Source organism: Heterodontus francisci, chromosome 21 (genome assembly GCF_036365525.1).
Source record: "Heterodontus francisci isolate sHetFra1 chromosome 21, sHetFra1.hap1, whole genome shotgun sequence".
Lineage (NCBI taxonomy): Eukaryota > Metazoa > Chordata > Chondrichthyes > Heterodontiformes > Heterodontidae > Heterodontus > Heterodontus francisci.
In genome coordinates, this window is record NC_090391.1 from 73,517,199 (window position 1) to 73,544,913 (window position 27,715).

General features: G+C 43.7%; 1 protein-coding gene across 1 annotated transcript; it reads left to right on the top strand.

Moving 5' to 3' along the window:
• The first annotated feature begins 5,123 nt into the window (after positions 1 to 5,123).
• LOC137381158 (probable G-protein coupled receptor 139) lies at positions 5,124 to 27,599 on the top strand. The gene is made up of 3 exons (XM_068053542.1): positions 5,124 to 5,178; positions 6,383 to 6,616; positions 26,701 to 27,599. The coding sequence occupies exons 1-3, from the start codon at positions 5,124 to 5,126 to the stop codon at positions 27,597 to 27,599; spliced, it is 1,188 nt and encodes a 395-aa protein (XP_067909643.1).
• Positions 27,600 to 27,715: the final 116 nt, after the last annotated feature.

Below are 27,715 nucleotides of genomic sequence, written 5' to 3' on the forward strand. Positions count from 1 at the left end.
AGTCAGAAGTGTGATGGAATATGCTCCACTTGCTTGGATGGGTGCAGCTCCAACAACACTCAAGAAGCTCGACACCATCAAGGACAAAGCAGACCGCTTGATTGGCATCCCATCTACAAACATTCACTCCCTCCACCACCGCTGCACAGTGGCAGCAGTGTGTACCATCTACAAGATGGACTGCAGCAATGCACCAAGGCTCCTTAGACACACCTTCCAAACCTGCGACCTATACCAACCATAAGGGCAAGGCAGAAAATACATGGGAACACCACCACCTGCAAGTTCCCCTCCAAGTCACACACCATCCTGATTTGGAACTTTATCGCCGTTCTTTCACTGTCGCTGGGTCAAAATCTTGGAACTCTCTTCATAACAGCACTGTGGGTATACCTACTCCAAATGGACTGCAGCGGTTCAAGAAGGCAGCTCACCACCACTTCTCAAGGGGAAATGGTGGATGGGCAATAAATGATGGCGTGGCCCACGAAGCCCACAGCCCATGAATGAATAAGAAAAACGTCTTTGCTTGGCCCTAGCATCCATTAAAGCGTTATTCACATTCATGGCTTCCACCTCATGCTCATCCTCATCTGAGCAAATTGGTCTTCTCCTGCTCGTCCTGTTGCAAAAGATGTCCGTGTTGCATTAGCAGATTCTGCAATGCATAGAAGAATATGACTATTCCTGAGGCCCTTGCTGATGCGTAATGCAGAATCCCTGCAGACAGGTCAAGGCTGTGGAAGCGTTCAATGATGGATCTAGTTGAGGCGTGGACTTCATTATACCACCCTTTAACTATGCTTTGGGTTGCCTCATTGGCGTCATCAACCATGATCCCAGGGGGTATAACTTGTCACCCATCAGCCAGCTGTAGTAGCCTTCGGCGTCATTGCTCGTTTTGCTCGTTTCCATAGAGTACTGGGGGGTGGGGAGGGGCGGTGATCATTGACTGCACTCATGTGGCCATTGGAGCTGCCTGGGACAAGCTTGCTGCCTTTGTGAATCTCAAACGCTATTACTCTTTGAACGTTCAACTGGTTTGTGACCATGGAAACATAGAAAATAGAAGCAGGAGTAGGCCATTCGGCCCGTCGAGCCTGCTCCGCCATTCATTATGATCATGGCTAATCATCCAATTCAGTAACCTGTTCCTGCATTCCCCCATTTCCCTTGATCCCTTTCGCCCCAAGAGCTGTATCTAACTCTTTCTTGACATACAATGTTTTGGCCTCAACTGCTTTCTGTGGTAACGAATTCCACAGGCTCACCGCTCACTGGGTGAAGAAATTTCTACAGGCTCACCACTCTCTGATTGAAGTAATTTCTCCTCATCTCAGTCCTAACAGGTTTACCCCGTATTCTTAGACTATGTTCTGGACTCCCCCACCATCGGGAACATCCTTCCTGCATCTACCCTATCAACTCCTGTTACAATTTTGTAGGTTTCTATGAGATCTCCCCTCACTCTACCGAACTCCGGTAAATATAATTCTAACGGACTCAATCTCTCCTCCTACGTCAGTACCGCCATCTCAGGAATCAGTCTGGTAAACCTTCGCTGCATTCGCTCTGTTGCAAGATCTTCCTTCCTCAGATAAGGAGACTAAAAGTGCACACAATATTCCAGGTATGGCCTCGCCAATGCCCGATATAATTGCAGCAACACATCTCTGCTCATGTACTCGAATCCTCTCGCGAAGAAGGCCGACCTACCATTTGCCTTTTTTATCACATGTTTCACCTGCCTGCTTACCTTCGGAAAAAAAATACCACCGGTGAAAAAGCATGCATGTCGCTGCTCGTTTTCCAGGGAACTGTGATGAATATATTTCACGAGACTCACAGCTCCCAGATATTTTTGAGGCACCAGCCTGACTATGACATGGATCTGCCCCTATCTAATCATACGACCCCCGATGACTGTGACCGCTCCCTCCACCGGCCAGCACCCTGTGTTCTCCACACAGCAGCCCAACTTTGAAAATGTTGACCCCTCCCTTCATGGGCCATCATGCAGCTCATCTGCATTAACTGTTGTAACCCCACACTCCAAACAACACCAAAACTACACTCAGAATACTAGGCCCTTACCTGCTCTGCACCTCCAGGGACCCAAACTCCAACTTCTCAACACCGCCACGCCCCTCCCCAACAACAATTCACCTTAATGCTACCTTTCATTGTGTCAAAGAGTTCAAGAAAGAAAACTAGCGACCACAGAACAAAATACAACTTTAAATGAACGTGAACCGAGTGCCATGAGATTCCTATGCGGCACTGACTGAATCCGGCAGGTAGCAACCAACTTCAGTTAATTGTAAGGTGTTCCTGACATGTAAATATATTAAATATTGAAACACGCCATTGGATGGTGTGAGGCACGACCCGCCACAAACAAGCCACTGACTTCATCTCCACAATTGAAGCCCTCATCGCAGATCGAAATGTCACCTCCCACCAAATTACGACAACCTGCTCGGCATGAATCCAGCCTTGAAAGCCCCAAGACATTTCCCCCATGTCTTTACTTACAAGGCCTAACATCCTGGATGTACTTTTTACAATACTATCAATACTTCCTTCCAGTGAGAACGAAGTGCGTGTGTGCATCCACTCAGCAAGGGGACCCCTTTCAAAATAGTACCATGTAGTTTATATTGCCTCTTCTCATACGCACTCCAGATTATGTCCTTGACACTCTTCTGCATAATATTTCATTTGCGTGCGACTTCCTCTTTTACTAATATGTCTATGGCCTCGTCAAACCTGCTACTATCCTCTTAATGGTTTACACTTCCGAGTTCCTGACATCTGCAAACGTTGAAATTAAGCGTTTTCTATAAGTATGTATGTATGTATATATACACATATATGTCTATGTCATTCATATGTGTCAAAACGAACAGTAGCCCCACTACAGATGCCTGGGGAACACCAGGAAATACTCGGCACAGTGCGCAGTGGTTCGCACCGAACAGCCGATTGAAGGACACTCCAAAGCGCAGAGGCATCTGCAGCAAACATTATAATGTTTAAATGTTATTTGAGTAAGTAGATTCATATAATCCTCGTGAATATCTATATCTGCTATGTCTGTGCTGGGACGAGGGAGCAGTACCCCAGGACATGCGCGATGCCAATGTCATCACCCTCTATAAAAAGAAAGGTGACCGCGGTGACTGCAACAACTACCTTGGAATCTCCCTGCTCAACATAGTGGGGAAAGTCTTTGCTCGAGCCGCTCTGAACAGGCTCCAGAAGCTTGCCGAACACGTCGACCCTGGGGCACAGTGTGGCTTTCGTGCAGAGAGATCGACCGTTGACATGCTGTTCTCCCTTCATCAGATGCAGGAGAAATGCCGTGAACAACAGATGCCCCTCTACATTGATTTCATTGATCTCACGAAAGCCTTTGACCTCGTCAGCAGACATGGTCTCTTCAGACTACTCGAAAAGATTGGATGCCCACCAAAGCTACTAAGTAGCATCACCTCATTCCATGACAATATGAAAGGCACAATTCAACATGGTGGCTCCTCATCAGAGCCCTTTCCTATCCTGAGTGGTGTGAAACAGGGCTGTGTTCTTGCACCCACACTTTTGGGGATTTTCTTCTCCCTGCTGCTTTCACATGCGTTCAAGTCCTCTGAAGAAGGAATTTTCCACCACATAAGATCAGGGGGCAGGTTGTTCAACCTTGCCCGTCTAAGAGCGAAGTCCAAAGTACGGAAAGTCCTCATCAGGGAACACCTCGTTGCTGACGATGCTGCTTTAACATCTCACACTGAAGAGTGCCTGCAGAGTCTCATCGACAGGTTTTCGGCTGCCTGCAATGAATTTGGCCTAACCATCAGCCTCAAGAAAACGAACATCATGGGACAGGACATCAGAAATGCTCCATCCATCAATATTGGCGACCACGCTCTGGAACTGGTTCAAGAGTTCACCTACCTAGGCTCAACTATCACCAGTAACCTGTCTGCAGATGCATAAATCAACAAGCGCATGGGTAAGGCTTCCACTGCGATGTCCAGACTGGTCAGGAGACTGTGGGAAAATGGGGCACTGACACGGAACACAAAATTCCGAGTGTATCAGGCCTGTGGCCTCAGTACCTTGCTCTATGGCAGCAAGGCCTGAACAACATATGTCAGCCAAGAGCGACGTCTCAATTCATTCCATCTTCGCTGCCTCCAGAGAATACTTGGCATCAGGTGGCAGGACAGTATCTCCAACACAGAAGTCCTTGAGGTAGCCAACATCCCCAGCTTGTACACACTACTGAGTCAGCGGCGCTTGAGATGGCTTGGCCATGTGAGCTGCATGGAAGATGGCAGGATCCCCAAAGACACATTGTACAGCGAGTTCGCCACTGGTATCAGACCCACCGGCCGTCCATGTCTCCGCTTTAAAGACGTCTGCAAACGCGGCATGAAATCCTGTGACATTGGTCACCAGTCGTGGGAGTCAGTTACCAGCGTTCGCCAGAGCTGGCGGGCAGCCATAAGGACAGGGCTAAAATGTGGCGAGTCGAAGTGACTTAGCAGTTGGCAGGAAAAAAGACAGAGGCGCAAGGGGAGAGCCAACTGTGCAACAGCCCCGACAAACAAATTTCTCTGCAGCACCTGTGGAAGAGCCTGTCACTCTGGAATTGGCCTTTATAGCCACTCCAGGCGCTGCTTCACAAACCACTGACCTCCTCCATGCGAGTATCCATTGTTTCTCGAGATAAGGAGGCCCAAAATAATATATATATATATACTCATATACAAGTTGAAAGTATAGCCACATATTGTTACAAAATGGAGTATTTACCCAAGGCATTGTGGGACAAGTTAGTTAGCTTGTAGCCTCGAGCGTGGTACTGCTTAGCACAGGCAATTAGCCTGACCAAGGAGGCCCCCTCATATCAGTGTATAAGACAGCTGCTTTGTGTAACTGCAGACTGCACGAAGCAATCAGGAATGCAAGCTTGATAAAGGTAGAATGATTCATTGTGAAGACTCAAGGATAGTTGATAAGGGGGTTTGGGAAACATCACAAGATGATCGGGGGCTTGCTATGAGCTGATCACGTAGCCACATGATGCCTAATGAATAATCTAATTGGTAATATGTGTAATGTATGTAATCAATAACGGTTATGATTGCATCACGTCCAGCCAGGATGGGCTGAGTAACTGTTTGAATAATGTCTAAGTATGGATGATTTTCCTTTGTTCAATGGAGAGGCATCTGGACAGCCCAGTGACCTGCTCCCCGCTGGCGTAACTCAATAAACTGTCTGACATTGTAGAAGACCTGAGTGTCGAGTGATTCTTCTAGATTCATTCCCGCTAACATTCACACAGCTCCAGTGACCCGGGTTCAATTCTGGGTACTGCCTGTGTGGAGTTTGCAAGTTCTCCCTGTGTTTACGTGAGTTTTCGCCGGGTACTCCAGTTTCCTCCCACCACCAAAGACATGCAGCTTGATAAGTAAATTGGCCATTATAAATTGCCCCTAGTATCGGTAAGTGGTCGGGGAATATAAGAACAGATGGGGATGTGGAAGGATTATGGGATAAGTGTAGGATTAGTATAAATGGGTGGTTGATGGTCGGCACAGACTCGGTGGGCCCAAGGTCCTGTTTCAGTGCTGTATCTCGAAATAAAATAAATAAAATACTCCCCTTCTGTCTGGACAACAACCACTCACACCTTCTTTATCCCCTTAGTCAGTGTCATACCCAGAGTGCCCCTTTAATTCTGGGTTTCAGTTTTTCTAAGTGGTCTATTAAATGGCACTTGATCAAACGCATTTAGAAAGCCAATGTATATTACATCAACCATGCTACCCTCATCAAACTTCTCCATTACATTATTAAATGACTCGATCATATTTGCCATACGCGATTTTGTATTACCATTTCTGTGCTGCTTGACATTTGTAAACTCATTTTTTTCTTTTCCAAACCACAAATTATTTTGTCCCAGATTATAAACTCTAAAACTTTTCCCTGTGTTTCATCGACGTTAAGCTGACTGGTCGGTGGTTATGGGGTTCATCTCTCGCATATTTTCTGAACAAGCTCGAACATTTGTAACTCTCCAATGATCTGGTACCACTGATAGGTCCAAGGAGGATTGAAAGAGGCCAGTGTCTCTGTTATTTCCAACATTTGTTCTTACAACAACCCTCCAACATCCCATCCAGAACTTGTAAACGTTCAATTTTGTTGTTTCACAAATGGTATTACATTGGAATGGGTTAACTGAACCTATTTGTTCAGTGAGTGTGATTAACATCAGTCTCCATGGATCCTAATTGTGTCACTGGAGAGTTTCCCTCTTCTATTAATAAGGGACTCCTTTCAATGTGTTATCCCATAATATTAGTAGGACCAGCAGCTTCAGCACGAACAGTGATCAGCGGCTTCAGAAACAGGAAGTGGATAGATCAGACACTGAGAACAATGGATTGGAATATTACAAGAATGGACAGGAGTTTATCCTCGGATCTTCACTATCTTTCCACGTATTACGATTTGCTACCATTAGAATATCGGATTAAATACGCACTTGAAATTATTTGCTACATTTACTATCCATTCCTTGCAATTGTTAGCGTTCCTGGTAAGTCTTTCTATCCAGTTATTAATTCTAGAAACCATGTTTAACTGTATTACTGTTCTTGCAATTTACTTTTTTCATCCTTGCTGCTGATGTTTCCCCTCATTAAATCTCTACATCCTCTGAATCACAGCAGGCTGCTGCTGCTGACTATGAACAATGCAATGGGGACAAGGTAAATGGAATACGGTAGAGGTTCGCGGTTCACTGATTTAGTACTGGGGAGCGAAGTCATGGAGGTTGAAAGGAGGTGAGAGGCAATGATTTCTTGGGGGTGTAGGGGTTGGAGACCCTCAAGGAACTGCTGCCAATGCCAATGGGAGAAGGTGTCCAGGGAGGTCAATGCAAGAGTTCCAGCGCCGAACACCTGCCGGCAATGCCAGAAGAGGAGTAATGGGCTCATGTGGGTGTCAATAATAGCGAATTCATCAACTCATTGGCATTTCCTTTAAACAAAACGACATCCTCTCATGCCGCATAACACATTGTGAGACCGGCAGAGTGGTTAAAAGAATGGTGGCAGTGCAGCACCGAGAGCAATATCATAGCGAGCCTGGTGGGGAGGAAAAATACTGGTGACAGAGCTGCATTGAGAATGAGAACACAGAGAGAACGGTGGGAAGATGAAAGGTCTGGGTGCTGGTTCAGAGCAAGCTGACTGTGTTGACAAAAAAATAAACACAGTGTGACGTGACAGGAAAGCAGCTTAGTGATTGCTTGGTGAGTATTTCTCCGAAACTGGTACATTATCATAAACCAGCAGGTGGGAAATTTAAAGCTTCAATCAGAGTGTGTATAGCAGTATGTGAATGAAAGGCATAAAGTGAACGTGTTGCATAGTAGTCGAGAAGAGAGTAGTAGTCTGTTATATAGGAATGGACTGAGATGGACTCTGAGGAATGAAAAGAGAAGTTCACAATGAATGTATGTAAAAGTCTAAGTGTGGCGGATAAGATTAGTGAGCTAAAAGCACAAATGACCATATGGAATGTGGTGTAGCAGCACTAAAAGAAACGTGGCATAAAATGATGAGGTCATGGTGCTTATTATTTAAGGATGCAAAGTGTTCAGAAACGATAGGAAAGGAAAAAATGGAGGTGTGGTGGCAGCACTGACTATAGAAGACATCTTATTGTTGGAAAAAACAGGATGCCCTTGAGGGAGCAAGGACAGAATTCACTTGGTTAGCGTTCAGAAGGAAAACGCATTTGATCACAATCCTGGGGCTATTTTATAGGCATTCAAATAGTGAGGAGCAAATCTTTAGGGAAGTCACAGAGGTGCAATTGGAATATGGAGTAAAATTGGGGTTTAAAGTACCCAAATATCGTTTGGGATCGTGTTAAGAGTAAATGGAAAGAAAGGGGATGATTATTTGAAATGTGTTCAGGAAAACGTCCTTGACCTGTATGCTCTCGGCCCAACTAGGATCTGGAGCGGGGGAATGATGTGGGCTATGTGAAGCTAGTCTCCATGTGGAACACTTGTCCAAGAGTGGTTAATTCATTATGAGTTTTAGACTCGTAATAGGGAAGAGCAAGGGACAATCTCAGGCAATTCCAGGCTGGAAGAGGACTAATTCATTGGGATGTGAAAGGATCTATCTTTAAATTATAAAATGTGACCAGAGACTGACAGGAACAAAATATAATGGAACAATGAGTGAACTTCACGGAGCAGATGCTGCAGGTAAAGGCGAGGTACATTCCAAAAAGGGCGAACTGCAGTGAAATCAAAGCCAGGGCTTCTTGGCTGACAGGGGAGATGGAGAATACGATGAAACAAAAAAGGGTGCGTGATGCATATCAGGTGAAGTCTTCAATTCAGAACCAGGTCAAATAGAACAAGTTGAGAGAGGAAAATCAGACTCACAAAGAGAGAAAATGAGGATAAAATGGTAGTCAACATGGAAGGGAAGCCAAAAATCTTATTTTGCATATGCATAGTCATTGGGTAGCAGGGGGCGCTGTGTAGCTTACTAGGGAAAAATAGGGTGATTTTAGGCTTAGAGAACAGAGCAAGGCGAGATCACTAAATGAGTACTTATACATCGGGGATTTCGAAAGAAGATGCTGCGGACAGAAAATAGGTCGAAGCAGAGATGGGAGAGGTAATGGATGGAGTGAAAATTGATAGGTTCGTTGTAATGGAAAGGCTGACAACGATTAAAGTGGATATGATAACTGGTTTGGGTAGCTTTCACCACAGGTTGCCAAAGAAGTCGGGGTGGAGATAGTGGAAGGGCTTTCCATAATCTTCCAATCTTCTCTAGATACGGGTAAAGAGGCTAGAGGACTGGGGATGGGACAACGTAACACTTGAGAGAGGGTGCAAGGACATATCTAGCACCCAGTCATTTTAACATCAGTGTTGGGTAAGGTGTTCCGAAGAATAACCAAGGATAAAATTAGCAGGCACAGCTTATTGAAGATAGTCAGCACGGATTTGTAAAAGGCAGAGCGTGCTTGACAAATATCATGGATTTTTTTTTGTCTGTGTAACAGTGAACGTTGATGAAGAGAAGGCGATGGTGCTGACCATATGGATTTTAAGAACGAGTTTGACGAAGTGTCACTTAAAAAAGATGGTTGACAGAATTGAAGCTCAAGGAGAGACAGAGAGAGAGATAGTCACACCAACTTGCTTTGCTCAATTTCTTTAATCCTCTGACTGGAGATTAGAATTTTTATTTTTTGAAGAATTTTGAAAGAGAACAGGTGAAGGATGATTTTGCTGGCAGCTAAAGATGGCCACCTAACTTGCAACACTCTATCCTATAGTATACTACATTGCAAGGCCTGTGATGTCGAGATGAAATGCCTGCTCATCCGATCAAGAACCAAGACACAGGATGTTTAAGAGAACTATCTGTCGTTTTTTGCCAGACTGGAAACAATACTACCATGTCTATAGCAGCAATGAGTAGCTTCTAGACTCTGAAAGGCCTTTCTCTCTCTCTCTTCATTTTGGTTTACAAGCATCGAACTCTGCCTGTTGACCTTTGCATCCTCCAGCTGCAGTCAGAAACCCTGTTGGAGGAAATCTCCCGCATCGGTGTCTCCAGGAGACCAACCAAACCAATCATCTACCTCTCAAAACTAAAAGCATCAGAACACCAAAGTCAGCTGGAAGACAACCAAATCACCAAACCCCACAGAACTATTTTCTAAGGACTCTAACTCAACCAATCTACCTTTCGCCAGTCTGTGTGCTAAATGTCTGTCTGTCGTGTGTGTGTTTGTGTGTGTGTGTGTGTGTGTGTGTGTGCGCGTGTCTGTCTGTCTGTGTGTGAGCGAGTGAAAGTTGGTGCGTTATCTATTATTTTCATTAGTTCTGTTTAGTACAACAAAGTTAACCTCTTTCTTTGTTAAACTCAAGAAAACCTTCCCGATTTGTTCATGTTATGATGATTGCATGCAAGCAATCAAATAACTACTGAATTGGCCAGTACATCTACTTTAATAAAAAGAAATAGACCTGTTGTGTTCAAACAGGGAGATGGAAAAAAGGGAAGCCCTTCGAGCCTCCTTACCTGACCGTAACAATGTACAGATGGATTGATAGATATATAGATAAATAGATAGATAGATAGATAGATAGATAGATAGATAGATAGATAGATAGATAGGTCGATAGATAGACAGATATGGATAGATGAATAATAGATAGATAGGAAGAAATGATGAAAGGAAGCAAGAAAGGAAGAAAGAAAGCAAGCAAGAAAGAAAGAAACTTGGAGTGTGGAAGAAAGTGAAGATGGTGCCAATAGACGATAACATTACGTGGATAACCTAGAAAAACAGGCAGGCAAGTGAAATATGCAATTTAATAGACAGAGGAGTGAGGTGATGTATTTTGGCAGAAGCGTTAACAATAGGCAATATAGACTACATTGCACAGTTCTCAGCAGTGTACAGGGATAGAGGCAACTGGAGGTATTCCTGTGCATCTATATTTGAAGAGGACGGTGCATATTGTGACAATAGTTAGTAAAGGGTATGTGACCTTGGGCTTCATCAAAATGTGGCATTGAGTACAAAATGAGATAAATTATGCTGACCCTGCATAAAACACTGGTTAGGTCCCCACTAAAGTATTGTGTCCAGTTGTGTTCGCCACACATTGAACAGGATGTGCGGGTCTTTGTGTGTGTGCAAAGAAGATTTACCAGAATGGTTCCAAGGATCAGTGATTTTACTTACAAGGCTTGGGTGTAAAAGCTCGTGTTGTTCTCCTTGAAACAAAGGAGATTGAGGGGTGATTCGATCGAGGCGCACAATATTATGGTCAGTCAGACACGGCAAAGCTGTTCCCATTACCTGATGGTACCAGGGCCAGGGGAGACCGATTTAAGGTTTCAGCAGAAGTTGCAAGGATGTCTTTTTTAATGCAGCGAGTGGTTGTAAACTGGAACTTGCTGTTTTTGAGGGTGCTGGAAGTGGGGACAATACATGATTTCAAAAGGAATTTTAATGGATGCCTGATGGAAATATACTTACATAACAACGGGAATAAAGCAAAGAAATGGGACTGACCAGATTTCTCTGCAGAGAGCCTGAATGGATTGATGGCCGAATGGCTTATTGCTATGTCTTTATGACTCTATATTTTAGGGCAGTGAATTCCAGATCCCAGCAACTCGCTCTGGAAGAGAAATCTCCTCCTTTCACCTCTGGTCCTCTGCCATTTACTTTCAATCTTTGCCTTCTTAATACCAAACAGTCTGGCAATGGAAACAGTTTCGCATTAACTTCTTTGTCAATACCCTTCATGACTTTGAACTTCTGTGTGTATGAAATCTTCCCTTACCTTTCCCTGCTCGAAAGAGAACAACCACAGCTTCTCTAATCTCTCCAACTAACTGAAGTTCCAGATCGCTGGAATCATTCTGGTAAACCAGTCTGCATCTTCACGAAGTTCTAGCAATTTCTGATGAAAAGGCATCGACCTCAAACGTTATCTTTGTTTCTCCCTCTACAAATGCTGCCAGACCTGCTGTGTATTTCTAACATTTTCTGTTTCTGTTTCTGATTTCCAGCATCCACACTATTGTGCTTTTATCCTCGACATCCTTTCAAAATGTTAGTATTCAGAATTGGACACAATTCTCCAGTTTTGGTCTGACCAATGATGTATAAAAGATAAACATTTCTTCCTGACTTCCATTGCTCTATGTCTCGTTTTGTACAGCTAGGAAACTATGTGCATTTCTAGCAGACTTCTCAACTTGTGTGGCCACCTTCAAAGATGCATGTGCGTACAACCCAGGTCTCTCTGTTCCTGTACCCGCTTTGAAATGGTACCTTTTATTTTACATTGCCTTCCCTCATATTTCCTACCAAAATATGTCTGCGTTCAGTTGCTTGTGCCAGGTGCCTGCCCATATCACCAGTCGCTCGCGATCCTCCTGAAGTCGGTTGGTATCCCCTCACAGTTTATTAACAGTTCCAAATATCATGCCAGCTGAAAACTTAAGAATTATCCACTGTGTGTGCAAGTCCGTGGCATTAACATGCATTAAAAGAGCAGTTGATGCAATACTATCCCTGGCCAATAGTCCCCGCCGATCTGAGAAGCAACAGTTCATTCATGCTATCTGTCGCTCATCGAATTTCCGAGCCATACTACCATTGGCCCTTTAATCCGATATGTTTCAATTTTGGTAACAAGACTATTGTCTGCTACTTCATCAAACGACGATTAATTCCAGTGCATCCCACTGTCCGGCTCTCTCCCACTATCCGTGATTATTTGCCTCCTGAAAATATTTATCCAAATCCCCTTTGGAAGCTACTGGTTAATCTGTATCCACCACCGTGTTAGAATTGATAAGGGAGCACCAGTGGATGTGGTGTATTTGGACTTTCACAAGGCTTTCGAAAAGTTCCCACATTACAATGTGGAAACCTAAAGCACATGGGATTGGGGGTAACGTACTGACATGGATAGAGAACTGGTTGGCATTCAGAAAACAAAGAGTAGGAATAAATGAGTCTTTTTCCGAGTGGCAGGCAGTGACTACTAGGGTACCGTAAGGATCAGTGCGAAGACCCCAGTTATTCACAATATATATTAATGATATAGATGAGGGAATTAAATGTAATATAAAAGCAAAATACTGCGGATGCTGGAAATCTGAAACAAAAACAAGAAATGCTGGAATCACTCAGCAGGTCTGGCAGCATCTGTGGAAAGAGAAGGAGAGTAAACGTTTCGGGTCAGTGACCCTTCCTCGGAATGTAATATATCCAAGTTTGCTGACGACACAAAGCTGGGTGGGAGTGTAAGCTGTGAGGAGGATGCAGAGAAGTGCAAGTGTGATTTGGACAGGTTGAGTGAGTGGGCAAATACATGGCAGATGCAGTATCATGTGGAGAAATGTGAGGTTATCTACTTTGGTGACGAAAACAGAGGCAGAACTGTAACAGATTGGGAAAGGAGGAGGTATAGCGCGACATGAGTGTCCTTATGCACCAGTCTCTGTATGTAAGTATGCAGGTGCAACAGGCAGTTGAGAAGGCAAATGCTATGTTGGCCTTCATAGCGAGAGAATTCCAGTACAGAAACAAGGGTGTTTTGCTGCAATTATACAAGTCTTGCTGAGACAACATCTGGAGTATTGTTTCCTTTTCGAGGAAGGATGTTCGTGCTATGGAGGGAATGCAGCGAAGGTTCACCAGAATGATTCCTGGGATGGCAGGACTGACATATGAAGAGAGATTGGGTCAATTATGCTTGTATTCGTTAGAGTTTTGAAGAATGAGAAGGGATGTCATAGAAACACTAAGAATTCAGACAGGAGTGGATAGACTAGATGCAGGAAGGATGTTCTCAATTGTAGGTGAGTGCGAGACCAGGGTTCACAGTCGAAGGATAAGAGGTAAGCCATTTAGGACTGAGCTGAGGAGGGATTTCTTCGCCCAGAGAGTGGTGAACCTGTGTAATTCTCAACCACAGAAAACACTTGAAGGCAAATCATTAAATATATTCAAGAAAGTGTTAGTTCTAGTTATTATGGCTAAATGGATCAAGGGATATGGGAAGAAAGCGGGAACAGGGTCCTGAGTTTGGATGAACAGCCATGATCGTATTGAATGGCGGTGCAGGCTCGAAGGGCCGAATGACCTATTCCTGCTCCTATTTTTCTATGTTTCTATATTAACATCAGGCAGCGCTTTCTAAATCCTAACAACTCGTTGCATAAATAGATTTTTCTCATGTCCCATCTGAGATTAGAAAGTGCAGATGTACAAAATGACCTGGGTGTCCTCATCTTTACATCACTTAAAGCTAAGATGCAGGTGCAGCAAGAAATTAGGAAGTCTGATGGTATTTTAGCCTTTATCACAAGAGGAGTTCAGTACAGGAATATCGAAGTCTTGCTTCAGTTGCATAGAACCTTTGTTTGCCCGCACCTGGAGTACTTTGTGCAGTTTTGGTCTCCTTACCTTAGGAAAGGTATTATTGCCACAGACAGAGCGCAACGAAAGTTCACCAGACTTGTTCCGGGGATGGCGGGACTGTCCAGTGAAGAGAGTTTGGAGAAACTGGGCCTGTATTACCGAGAGTTTCGAAGAATGGGAGGTGATCTCATTGAAACTTACGAACTACTTGAAGGGATAGACAGGTAGATGCAGCTATGATGTTTCCCCTGGTTGGGGATTGTCGAACGAGGGGGAAGAATTTCAAAATAAGGGGCTACTTAGGACAGAGATGAGGAGAAATATCTTCACTGAGAGGGTTGTGAATCTTTGGAATTCTCTACGCCAGAGGGCTGTGGAAGCTCAGTCATTGAGTATCTTCAAAGCAGAGATTCATAGCCATCGAAAGCATTGACATAAAGGAATATGATGATAGTGTGCGCAAAAGGTATTGAAGTGGATGATCCGCCATGATAATATTGAATGGTAGAGCAGGCACGATGAGTGGAATGGCCTGTTCCTGCTCCTTTGTCCTTATTTTTCGTTTTCCATTCACCTTACATCTATGTCTTCTGGTGATCGACTCTTCAGACATTGTAAGCCATTCCTCTTACTCTAATCAATCTAACCCCTTCATAATGTGAAACACCTCTACCAAATCTGCTCTTAAACGTCTCGACTCAAAGGAGAACAATCTCAACTTCTCCAGTCTAATCACATAACTGTAACCATGATCCCAAGAACTGTGCTGGTCAAACTCTTGGTCCGCAGCATTGGACGCAATACTTCAGGCAGCCAGGGGCGAAAGTATGTATACTTGTATTTAGGTTTGGCATAACATCCTGGCTTATGTACTCGATGCTTCTATCTATAAAATCGATGTTACTTTCTGCTTTATTAACTGCTTTCTTATCAAGTCCTGTCACCTTCAATGAGTTGCGTACAAACACCCTAAGGGCTCTCTGCTCGTCAACGTTCTTTAAAGTTGAATAATTTAGTTTGTTTTGTCTCTCCTCTTTCACCCCTACCAAAATGTACTTCCTCCCACATCAGTCATACCAATTAAACATTGGGAAGACTGAAGCCATTGTTTTCGGTTTTCAATTCAAAATCCCTTCCCTGGCGACATATTTCATCCCTCTGCCTGACACAGTCTGATATTATACATACTTATCACAACCCCGGTGCTATTGTGACCTCGAGATGAGCTTCTGATCACATAATCACGCCAGCACGAAGAGCGCCTATTTAACCTTCCATAATGTCACCTGACGTCCTCCCTGTCAAAGCCCACCTGCTCCCAAAAGCATCATTCGTGTCTTTGTTCCTTGCAAACTTAACTAATCCCACACACTCCTGGCTGGAGTCGAACATTCTGCACTCTATACAATTGAGATGATTAAGATCTCTGCTGCTCGTGTCCTAACTCCTTCAAGTTCTGTTCCCCATCACCGCTATGCTCATTGGTCTACATTGGTTCCCATTCAAGCGGCTTCTTGATACTAAAATTCACATCCTTGATTTCAAATCCCTCCATGGCCTTGCCCATCCCTATCGCTGTAATATCCTCCATTTTGCAACTCTGTGAGATAATTGCACTCTTTAACATCACTGATTTCAATTGCTCCACCATTAGTGACCGTGCCTTCGGTTGCCGAAGCCCTAAATTCAGGATTTCCCTCCCTCCACCCCTCCATCTTTATACCTAGCTTTCCTCCTTAAAACAACTCTTTGACCTAGCTTTTATCCATCTGATCCGATCTCTCCTTCTGTGGATTGCTGTCATATTTTGTTTTATAAAGCTTTCATGGGGCGCCTTGGGACTTTTTTTGACCTTAAAGCCGCTGTACAACTACAAGTTGTGGTTGTTGTTGTTTTCCCACCGATTCCAACAACCTGCATTTGTCCTCTTGAAGGTCATTACTATCTTCCTCACTCTTCACTATATTTACAATCTGCTTGTCTTACTCACAGTTCCACATTATGCCCTTTACCCCGACGCCTAATTCATTAATGTATGTCAGAAACAGCTGCAAGCCTAGTACGGAATCTTGGAGAACACTAAGGACATCCCTGCAATCCGAAACAAAATCACCACAATGGCGATTAAAGGCACCCTTACGTCTGTTACCAGCCCCATCAATATATACAGGGCTTCTGGTTTATTACAAATCTGCTATTACACAAGTTTAATTTAATTATTTTATTTTATTTACTTCTCAATCAGCATCGGAATGTAGCTGACATCTCCGTTTTTTGTTTTATTTTTCCTCTATTTCCATGTCCAATCATAATTATTTAATTAAAGCCCTGTCTCCATCTGGAAGCCTTGTCACAGTTATAATCATTAGATCTTTCACTGAATGTGGTTACAAATGTACAACTGCCACCTGAACTCCTTTCAACTGCTGTTCTGTTCTCCCAATGGGATGTATATTTTCCCTGATAATCCCCCTTGTTTACAGGTAACTTAGTGACGGCCGTGATTATTTGTTCCACAGACTTTTTAATGTCATCATTTCCAATCATTGTTTGAACATAATTTAATGCCATGCTACCTGTCACAGGTGAGAAAATCTTGTAGTCCATCAAGCATTAAATTCCTGTACAAGACCCAAGTACTGTGGGAGCTTCAAATATGAAAATGCTGAAAATATTCAGACAGGCCAAGAGAGAGAAAAAAGCACGGCGGGAGCGGAGGATTAAAACGTACTCCAAAAGGGACAGAGTCGGAGGCTGGAGACAGACCGAGAGAGAGAGCACAATAGGAGCGGAGATTTAAAAAGGGCAGCTAAAGGGATAGAGTCGGAAGCTGGAGACAGACCGAGAGAGAGAGAAAGAGAGTGAGCACGGCAGGAGCGGAGCTTAAAAAAGCACACCAAAATGGAAAGAATCCGAGGCCGGAGACAGAGAGACTAAAACAAGAGTCGGGGTAAAATTGAAAAGTGACATCAGACTGAGGTCACAATCAACAGAGCGAGCAGGGACACAGAGTATTGAATAGTCACATGTTGAGTGCACAGGTAAGCTTTTAATTTTAATATAATTAAGATCAAATATATTGTAAGACCTGATCGATATATTAGGATATAAACTAAAAACTAAAGCGAATTTTATCATTTACAATACGCAGTGAGAGAGTGCATTAGTTCAAATTAGGACAACTTAATGCATAAGCTGCATTTAGCATGATTAGGGTTTATCAGAATTTATAAGGTTTACTGATAGTAAGGTTTGTTAATATTAGCAAAGCTTTATTATCATTTTAGGTTTATTAGACTCACAGTGTGCAGATTGCAAACTGAGTGTTAAGATGCGAGTTTGGTGAGTGGTGCATTCCGTGAAGTGGGCGCAGGTGCTCCATTTTACTTTGTTTCTACTTTTAACCCTTCAGTATTTGTTTCTTACTTCAGTGCAGTGGATGGAGCTGTTTTGTGAGTACCCGGCAAGCTATTCTACTTATAATAAAGTTAAGGTATGGCAGATCTGCTCTGCCGAGTGGAATGTACAGCCTGTGGCATGTGGGAAATCATGGACGCACCACGTGTCCCAGACAAACTCATATGCAGGAAGCGGTCACCAGCTGCAGAAGATTGAGCTCTGGGTTTTGGAACTCGAGCAGTGACTGGAGTCACTGCTGTGCATCTGCATGGTGGAGGATTAGGTGGATTGCACGTTTAGGGAGATGGGCATACCACAGATTAGGAGAATGCAGGCAGATTGGGAATCGATTACCACCAGACAGTCTAAGAGAACCAGGTAGGTAGTGCAGGAGCCCCCTGATAAGATCTCACTCGCTAATCTGTTTTCCATTTTGGATACTGGTGAGGGTGAAGGTTCCTCGGAGAAGTGCAGTCAAAGCTAGGTTTGTGGCGCTACAGGTGCCTCAGCTGCATAGCAGGGGAGGAAAAGTAGATGAAGAGCCGTAATGATAGGGGATGCATTAGTTAGAGGAATAGACAGGCGTTTCTGCGACATTAAACGTGACTCTCGGAGGGTGTGTTGCCTCCCTGGTGCCAGGGTCAAGGATGTCACTGAGAGGCTGCAGGACATTCTTCTGGGGGAGGGTAACAGTCAGAGGTCGTGGTCTACATTGGTACCAATGACATAGGTAAGAATGGGGATGAGGTCCTGAACGCAGCTTTTAGGGAGTGAGGAAGGAGAGTAGAAAGCAGATCTTCAAAATCAGTAATCTGAGGATTACTCCCAGTTCCACGTGTGAGTGAGCATAGGAATAAAAGAATTGAGTGATTGAACACGCGGCTGGAGCAATGGTGTAGGAGAGAGGGCATCAGATTTGTAAGACATTGTGACCAGTTCTGGGGCAGGTGGGACTTGTACAAGATGGGCGGGTTGCATCTTAGCAAGACTGGGACAAATATCCTGACAGGGAGCTTTGCGAGTGCTGTTGGGTAGGGTTAAAACTTAATTGCTAGGTGATAGGATCATGAGAGGGAACTCAGATTGGAAGGCAGCAAAGCTGATAACTTGCCAGGGGTATGGGAAAAAGGAACAAGTGCTAGAGAGGAATACAAAAGGGGAACAGCATACTTGGGGAGACAGATAGGAATAGTACGTTAGTAAGTGCGGTCAGAGTAAGGGGTAAATGTAATAAAGTCTGAATCAGGCTAATGTGCATTTTTGTGAATGCATGGAGTGTGGTTAATAAGACTGGTGAGGTATCGGTGCAGATATCCTTGTGCAAATATGATGGTGTGGCTAAAACCGAGACCTGGCTCAAAGAAGTGCATGACTGAGTGTTAAATATACGAGCATACAAATGAGGAGTCGGTGTAGGCCATTCGGCCCATTGTGCCTACTCCTCCATTCAATAAGTTCATGGCTGAACTGATTACTCCACATGTCCACCTCCCACTGATAACCTTCCACCCCTTTGCTTATCAAGAATCTATCTACCTCTCACTTAAAAATATTCAATGACTCTTCTTCCACCACCTTTTGAGGAAGAGAAGTCCAAAGACCCACGACCCTCTGAGAGAAACAATTTGTCCTCATCTCTGTCTGAAATGGACAACAACTTATTTATAAAGAGTGAACCCTAGTTCTAGATTCTCCGCGTGGAAATCATCCTTTCCACATCCACCCTGTTAAGACCCCTCAGATTCTTATGTGTTTCAATCAAGTCGCGTCTTACTCTTCTAAATTCCAAGAGATACAAACCTGGCCTGGCAAGTCCTTCCTCGCATGACAGCCCACCGATTCCAGGAATTAGTCTCGTAAATCTTATCTGTACTGCCTCGAACGCATTTACATCCTTCCTTAAATAAGGAGACCAGCACTGTACACAGTACTCCAGATGTGGTCTCACCAATGCCCTTTGTAGCTGAAGAAAAAACACCCGACTTGTGTATTCAATTCACCTCGGAATAAACGGTAGGCTGTGTTTGCTGACAACGCAGTCACCAGGTGGCACAATACTTGCACTTGCGCAAATGCAGGCTCCTCAACTGCAACATCAGTGTCTGCGACGTTCAGGCAGCTGCCAGGGTTAAAGATGGCGCTCCTTTCAGGTGAAGCAGCAAATTACAGGTACTTCTTTAAATTTAGTATACTGTATTCGCTGCTCACAATGTGGTCTCCAGTAGATTGAGGAGACCAAACGGTGATTGGGTGACCGCTTTGCAGAACACTTCTGCTCAGTCCGTAAGCACGACCCCAAGCTTCCAGTTGCTGGCCATTTCAACACAATCTCCGATGCCCCACCCACCCCCCCCCCCCCCCCACCCCCACTACCCACCCCCCACTCTCATGCTCACATCTCTGTCCTGGGATTGCTGCAGTGTTCCAGCGAACATCAATGCCAGCTCGGGGAACAGCTTCTCATTTACCAATTAGGCCTGCCACAGTCTGCCGGACTGAACATTGAGTTCAATAATTTCAGAGCATGAGCCTTTTACAGTTGAGTTATTTTTTTTCCTTTTTTCTTTTTTTATTTAGTGATTTTATTTCAGATTTTTTTAGGGTGTTTAGTTTGTTTCTATTGTGCCTACCCACCGTTTATGTTTTCTGTTAATGATTGTGCTTGGGGTGCTTTGTGCTTTATAGTCTATTCTCAAACTATGTGTACTAATTCTTTGCCTTTCAGCCCACCATTGACATATTGTTTGCCTTTGCCCCATGAGCTTCTGGTCAGTTATTCTGTGACCTTGTCCTATCAACACCTTTTATTTTTTTATCTCTTGCCCCTCTCCCCGCTTTACTTGCCTAAAATCTTTTACATTTCTAATATTTGTCAGTTCTGATGACGGGTCACTGACCTGAAACGCTCCCCCTCCTTCTCTCTCCACAGATGCTGCCAGAGCTACGGAGGATTTCCAACATTTTTTGTTTTTATTTTAGGTTTCCAGCATCTGCAGTATCTTGTTTTTATTGAAGATGGCGCTGTTCAATTTGTCACAGGAAATTCTTATTGCGAGATCGTTCCAGCAAACTAACCTTACATTAAGTTGCATGGACGCCCAGTAACATGTTACTACGTATTTATATGATACAAACGGTAATCTTCAGATCCATTTAATATTCCAGCAATTCTATGAAATACAAAAGTAATTTTATGACTGCATTTCTCTTGGAAGACAATGAATTGGCACCTCAATAGTTGGAAAAGGAAATCGGGCAGAGTATGAAATGTGCTGCCAATTCGTTATAATGATTCGATTATATGCGTGTGAATGACTGACTTCACCCGAACGCAGCTACTAGCTCCCGCCCCACTGGCCGCTCTTACCACTCGGCAAATCGCTTTCTGCCCCCACAGCCGCTTCCCCCCTCAGCCGCTCACTCCAGGCCCCACCGGTTCCCTCCTGTTGGCCAGTCGTTCCCACGTTTGATTGTCTCCGCGTGCCGCTCGAAGAAACGAGAGGTGACGTGGCACGTAGCAGCGAGTGGCTCAGAAGAGGGAAGCGGTGAGGCCTGGACGGGGGGCTTGGGGGGCAGCTGGGTGCGAGTGGCTGGAGACCGGGTGCTGAGGAGAGAACAATCGGGCAGGGGAGCAGCGAAGTATGGAGCGAGCAGCTGAGGTGACGAAGCATCGAGGCGTGGAGCTCGGGGGAAAAGGTCCAGCCTCAAAGTCTCCCATTGTGCCGCTCGTTCCAGCCCAGTCGGGGGCTGGATGCCCGATGATGCCGCATCGTGCAGGTAGGAAGATGGGCCAGGTGCGGATTAGCGATGACATTTGCGCTGCGCGGTTAAGTCTTCCACGCCCACTTAGTCCTGCCAAGATGCTATGCGCATGTGCGAAACTTGGCGCGCTCTTATGACGTCAGCGAGCCGCTGCGTTGTCAGGAATTACTTTGTAAAGGACAGCTTTCCTAATTACTGCTATACCTACACACTAACTTTTTTGTGATTCATCCACCAGGAGCACAGATCCCTTTGCAGCTCAGAGCTCTGCAATCTCTCACCATTTAGATAATATGCTTTTTATATTCTTCCTGCCAAAGTGGGTTATTTCCCACATTCCCACATTATGCTCCATTTTCCATGTCTTTGCCCACTCACGTACCCTATCTATATCTCTGTGTAACTCCCTTTTATCCGCTCACAAGTTACTTTCTAACCTATATTTGTGTCATCAGCAAATTTAGCAACCATACCTTTTGTCCCTTCATCTACATCATTTATATACATTGTAAAAGTTGAGACCCCAGCATAGATCCCTGTGGCACACCACTCGTTATCCTTTGCCAACCCAAAAAATTCCCATTTGTGCCTAATCTCTGTTTCTTGTTAGCTAGCCAATCTTCTCTCCATACCAAAACGTTATTCCCTACTCCATGAGTTTTACTTTCTGCAATAACCTCTGTTGCGGCACCTTATCAAATGACATCTGGAAAACAAAGTACAATACATCCACCAGTTCCCCTTCACCAACCACACAGGTAACTCAGACGAACATTCGATTTAGGAGCAGGGATAGGCGAATCGACCCCTCGAGTCTGCTCCGACATTCAATAAGTTCATGGCTAAACTGATTACTCCACATTCCCAACTACCCCCAATAACCCCCCACCCCCTTATTTATCAAGAATCCAACTACCTCTGCCTTAAAATATTTAAAGACTCTGCTTCCACCGCCTTTTGAGGAAAATAATTCCAAAGACTCACGACTCTCTCAGAGAAAAAGATTCTCCTCATCACTGTGGGGCGGCACAGTGGCGCAGTGGTTAGCACCGCAGCGTCACAGCTCCAGGGACCCGGGTTCGATTCTGGGTACTGCCTGTGCGGAGTTTGCAAGTTCTCCCTGTGTCTGCGTGAATTTCCTCCGGGTGCTCCACTTTCCTCACACACGCCAAAGACTTGCAGGTTGATAGGTTAATTGGCCATTGCAAATTGCCCCTAGTTATAGGTAGGTGGTAGGGAAATATATAGGGACAGGTGGGGATGTGGTAGGAATATGGGATTAGTGTAGGATTAGTATAAATAGGTGGTTGATGGTCAGCACAGACTCGGTGGGCCAAAGGGCCTGTTTCAGTGCTGTATCTCTAAACTAAAACTAAACTCTGTCTTGTATTTGCGACAGTGACCCCTAGTTCGAGATTCTCCCACAAGGGGAAACATCCTTTACACATCCACACTGTCAAGACCCCTCAGGATCCTATATGTGTTAATCAAGTTGCCTTTTACTATTCTAAATTGCAAAATGATACATGCCTCGCCTGTCCAATCTTTCCTTCTGAGGCAGCCAATTCATTCCAGGTATTAGTCTAGTGAACCTTTTCCATACTGCCTCCAACGCATTTACATCCTTCCTTAAATAAGAAAACCAGAAGTGTACTAAAGATGTGGTATCACCAATGCCTCCCTCAAAGAACACCAATAAATTGGTTAAACGTGATTTACTTTCATAAAACCATGTTGACACTGCCTTATTACTTTGATTGTTTCTAAATTCCCTGCTATTACGTCTTTAATAATAACTTCCAACATTTGTGCTAAGACAGATGTCAAGCTAACTGGCCTGCAATTTCCTCCTTTCTGTTTCTCTCCCTTTTTGAATAAAAGAGTTGCATTCGCTATTTTCCAATCTAATGGTGCCTTCCCGAATCTAGGGCATGTTGGAAAATTGAAACTAACGCATCAACTATCTTAGTAGCCACTTCTTTTAACATCCTAGGATGAAATCCATCAGGACCCGGTTCTTGTCAGCCCGCAGCTCCAACAATTTGTTCAGTTCCACTTCCTTGGTGATTATAATTTTCTTGAGTTCCTCCCTCCCTTCCATTTCCTGACTGACAGTTACTTGTGATGTTACTTGTATCCTCAATAGTGCAGGCTGTTGTAAAATATCTGTTCAATTCATTTGCCATCTCCTTATTATCCATTATTAATTCCTCAGACTCACTTTCTATAGAACCAACTTTATTCACTCTTCTTTTTTTAAGTATTTATAGAAACTCTTACTCTCCGTCTTTGTATTTCTAGCTAGCTTTCCCTCGTACTCTAATTTTACCTTCCTTATCAATCTTTCAAGTCATTCTTTGCTTTTTTTATATTCCGTCCAATCTTCTGACCAACCTCCTTCTTTATGCAATTGTAGGCGTTTTCTTTAAGGTTAATACCACCATTAACTGTTTAAGTTAGTGACGGATGGTGGGTCCCACCCTTGGAATTCTTCCTTATGTTTAAATATTCCTGGGTACAAGATGTTCAGTAAAGATAGAAAAGGAAAAAGGGGATAGGGTGGCAGTATTGATTAAGGGAAGCATTATGGAGCTGGAGAAAAAGGACGTCCCAGAGGGGCCGAGGACAGAATCCATTTGGCTGGAGCTAAGGAACAAAAAAGGTGCGGTTATATTTCTCGGTGTTGTCTTTAGGCCACCAGCTAGTGGAAAGGACTTGGAGGAAGACATGTTCAAGGAAATTACAGAGACGGCATGAATTATAGTGTAGCTTTAATGGGGGTATTTAAATATCCAAACATAGACTGGGATAATAGTACTGTAAATGGAAGTCAAGGTCAAGAATTCCTAGAGTGTGTTTGGGAAAGTTTTCTGCACCAGTGTGTTGCTAGTCCAACAAGAAAGGAGGGACTGCTAGTTCTGGTTCTTGGGAATGAGGTGGGCCAAGTGCATCAATGATCAGTAGGGGAGCATGTAGGGGATAGTGATCATTGCATCAGAAGCTTTCGGGTAACTATGGAAATGGAGAAAGAACGATCCAGGGTAGGAATAATTAACTGGGTGAAGGCCAACTTTAATGGGGTACGAATGTAGCTGGGCGAAAAAATTGGAGTCGAAAGCTGGCAGGAAAATTGGTAGATGTATAATGGGCTACCTTCAAAGAAGACTTAGTTCGGGCACGGTCAAAGTATATTCCCTTGAATGGGAAAAAGTATAGCAAACAAATCCAGAGCTCCCTGGAAGACCAAAGAGGTAGAGATTAAGATAAAGAAGAAAAAGTGTGCTTATGACAGATGCCATGGAGAAAATAATATTGAAAACTAGGCTGAATATAAAAGTTCCAGAGGGGAAGTCAAAAAGCAAATAAAATAAGCAAAGAGAGAGCATGAAAAGAGACTGGCAGCTAGCATAAAGAGAAATTCTATACCTTTTTACAGAATACAAATAGTAAAGGGGTGCTAAAAAGAGGACTGGGCCGATTGCAGACCAGAGAGGGGATTTACACATGGATGAAGAGGGCTGAGATATTAAATTAATACTTTGCACCTGTCTTTACCAAGGAAGAAAATGCAGCAATGTTGAAAGAGGAGGTAAGTCAGACACTAGAGGGATTTAAATTTGATTAGAGGATTTATTAGTTAGGCTGCATGAACTAATTGTGGATAAAGAATCAGGGCCGGATGAGATGCATCCAAGGATACTGAGGGAAGTGAGAGTAGAAATCGCAGAGGCACAGGCCATAATGTTTCAGTCTTCCTTAGACTCAGGGGTTGTGCCAAAGGACTGAAAAATTGAAAAAGTTGCACCCTTGTACAAAGAAGGATGTAAAGATAAGCATGTCAATTACAGGTCAGACAGTTTAACTTGGGTGGTGGGAAAACCTATAGAAAAAATAATTCGGGACAAAATCAATACTCACGTGGACAAATGCGACTTAGTTAAGGAAGCCTGCATGGATTTCCTAAGGGAAAATCAGGCTTAGCTAACTTGCTGGAGTTTTTGAGGGGGTAGCAGAGAGGGTTGTTGAGGGCAATGCTGTTGAGGTGGTGTACATGGAATTTCAAAAGGCGTTTGATACAGTGCCACACAACAAACTTGTGAGCAAAGTTGTAGCTCGTCGAATAAAAGGGACGGTATCAACCTGGATACGAAATTGGCTTCGTAACAGGAAACAAAGAATAGTGGTTAATGGATATTTTACAGGCTGGAGGAAGGTTTGTAGTCCAGTACCCCAGGGATCAGTGTTGGGACGCTTGATTTTCTTGATATCTATTAATGACGTAGATCTTGGTGAACAGGGCACAATTTCAAATTTTGCTGATGATACGAAACATGGAAGCATTGTGAACTGTGAGGAGTATATTGTAGAGCTTCAATAGGACATAGACAAATTGGTGGAATGGGCACTTAGGTGGCATATGGACTTGAATGCAGAGAAATCTGAGGTGATTTGTTTGGTCATGAAGAACATGGAGAGACAATATACAATAAAGGGCACAATTCTAGAGAGGGTGCAGGAGCAGAAGGACCTTGGTGTATATGTCCATAATTCATTGAAGGTGCCAGAAGTGGTTGAGAAAGCAGCTAATAAAGCATACAGTATATGAAACTTGTATAAGGCACTAGTTCAGCCTCAGCTGGAGTATTGTGTCAAACATTGGTCGGCACACTTGAGGAAAGGCGTGAGGACGTTGGAAAGATTCACGAGAATGGTTTCAGGAATGAGGAATTTCAGTTCTGAAAATAGATTGGAGAAGTTAGTACTATGCTCCTTGGAGAAGAGAAGTCTGAGAGGTGATTTGATGGAGGTATTCAAAATCATGATGGTTCTGGACAAGGTATATAGAGAGATACTGTTCCCACTCATGAAAGGATCTAGAACGAGGGCACAGATTTAAATTATTTGGAAAGAGAAGCAAAAGTGACATGAGGAAAATCTTTTTCATGCAGTGAGTGGTTAAGGTCTGGAATGTGCTGTCTGAGAACGTGGTGAAGGCAGGTTCACTTGAAGCATTCAAAAGGGAATAAGACAGTTAATTAAAAAAAATAAGAATGTGCATGGTTATGGGGAGAAGGCAGGGGAATGGGACTGAGGGAATTTCTCTTTCAGAGAACCAGTGCAGAAACGATGGGGCAAATGGCCTCCTTCAGCTCTGCAAAAACTCTGTGATTCTGGCAGCATCTGTGGATGAAAAAACAGAATTAATGTTTCAAGATGGTAATATTTATGAGATTTGGGAGTATTTAAATAGATAACAGTTTTATAAGCCAGTCAGGGAAAGAAGGGAGGATGGGAATATGATCAAAATTGAGTTCAATAATTTCTCTTTCATTCTTTCATCAATTTGTCTCTTCTGCCTTCTACCATATCAGAGAACTTCCGTTTCTTCTTTCAGGTACAATCATTTCAATACATTACTGGAGACTGTAGCACGTTTGGAAATTTCAATACGTAAAAAGTGAAACTGATAACTGTCTTCCCAGGTTGATATATATTTTCCTTGTGTATTACCCTTCCTTACAGTTAACTTAGTAACGATTGTGATCCTGTCTCGGGGAAAGTGTGGTCTCTCCAAATGTGTCACTCACTACCTGATGGCCATGGCAGCGGCAGATCTACTGGTCATTATATTCGACCTGATATTGAGGCACATTCCAATTGTCTATAACGAACAATTTATTTTCTTGGAGTCCATCCGTGGGTGTAATATCCACGCTGTCCTGCTCTTTGCAACCACAGATTGTTCTGTCTGGTTCACCGTCACTTTCACCTTTGATCGATTTGTGGCCATTTGTCGCCAGAAGCTGAGAAGTGAATATTGCACCGAGAAAACGGCGATTGTGGTCCTGGGAATAGTGACTGTGCTGAGTTGTTTAAAGAACATTTTCTGGTATTTCATGTTAACAGATCACTATCGGTTAGCGAACACGCCCTGGTTTTGTTTTGTAACAGTTGATGTTTGGTTCTCTCCAGCCTGGACATCGATTGAGTTCCTTCATCACATTCTAAACCCTTGTGTCCCATTTTTTCTGATTCTGCTGTTCAACGCATTCACCGTTAGCCACATTTTAGTGAGCAACAAAGTACGCAGGAGACTCCGAGGTCACAGCAGAGAGGAGAGTCCCAGAGACCCAGAGATGCAGAGCCGAAGGAAATCCATTATTCTACTCGTAGTTATCTCGGGGAATTTCATACTATTATGGGCAATGTTAATGCTCTATTATATATGGGCCAGAATGTGGGGTTTGGGGTATCAGTCGGTATGGTTACCTGATTTTGTGGAAGAAATGGGTTTCATGCTGCAGCTTCTGAGTTGTTGCACAAACACTTGTATTTATGCCGTGACACAGGCGAAGTTCCGAAAGCAGTTCAAGAATGTTGTGAAATATCCCTTTACTCGAATTGTTAAATTAATTAAATGATCAGAAAAATTGTAGACTAACCTGCATCAGAACTGAAACCAGCCTCATTTCAACCAACTCTCCCCGAAGGTGTCAATCATATAGATACTTCCTGGTGTCGAGTCAAACTTCATAAT

Excerpts from the sequence above, each read along its gene's own strand:
- LOC137381158 (XM_068053542.1), top strand. The coding sequence starts at position 5,124 with ATGTATGTAATCAATAACGGTTATGATTGCATCACGTCCAGCCAGGAT. Across the intron at positions 5,179-6,382 it reads GTCCAGCCAGGATGGGCTGA|GACCAGCAGCTTCAGCACGA; the intron begins GTAACTGTTTGA and ends TAATATTAGTAG. Across the intron at positions 6,617-26,700 it reads TGCAATTGTTAGCGTTCCTG|TTAACTTAGTAACGATTGTG; the intron begins GTAAGTCTTTCT and ends CCTTCCTTACAG.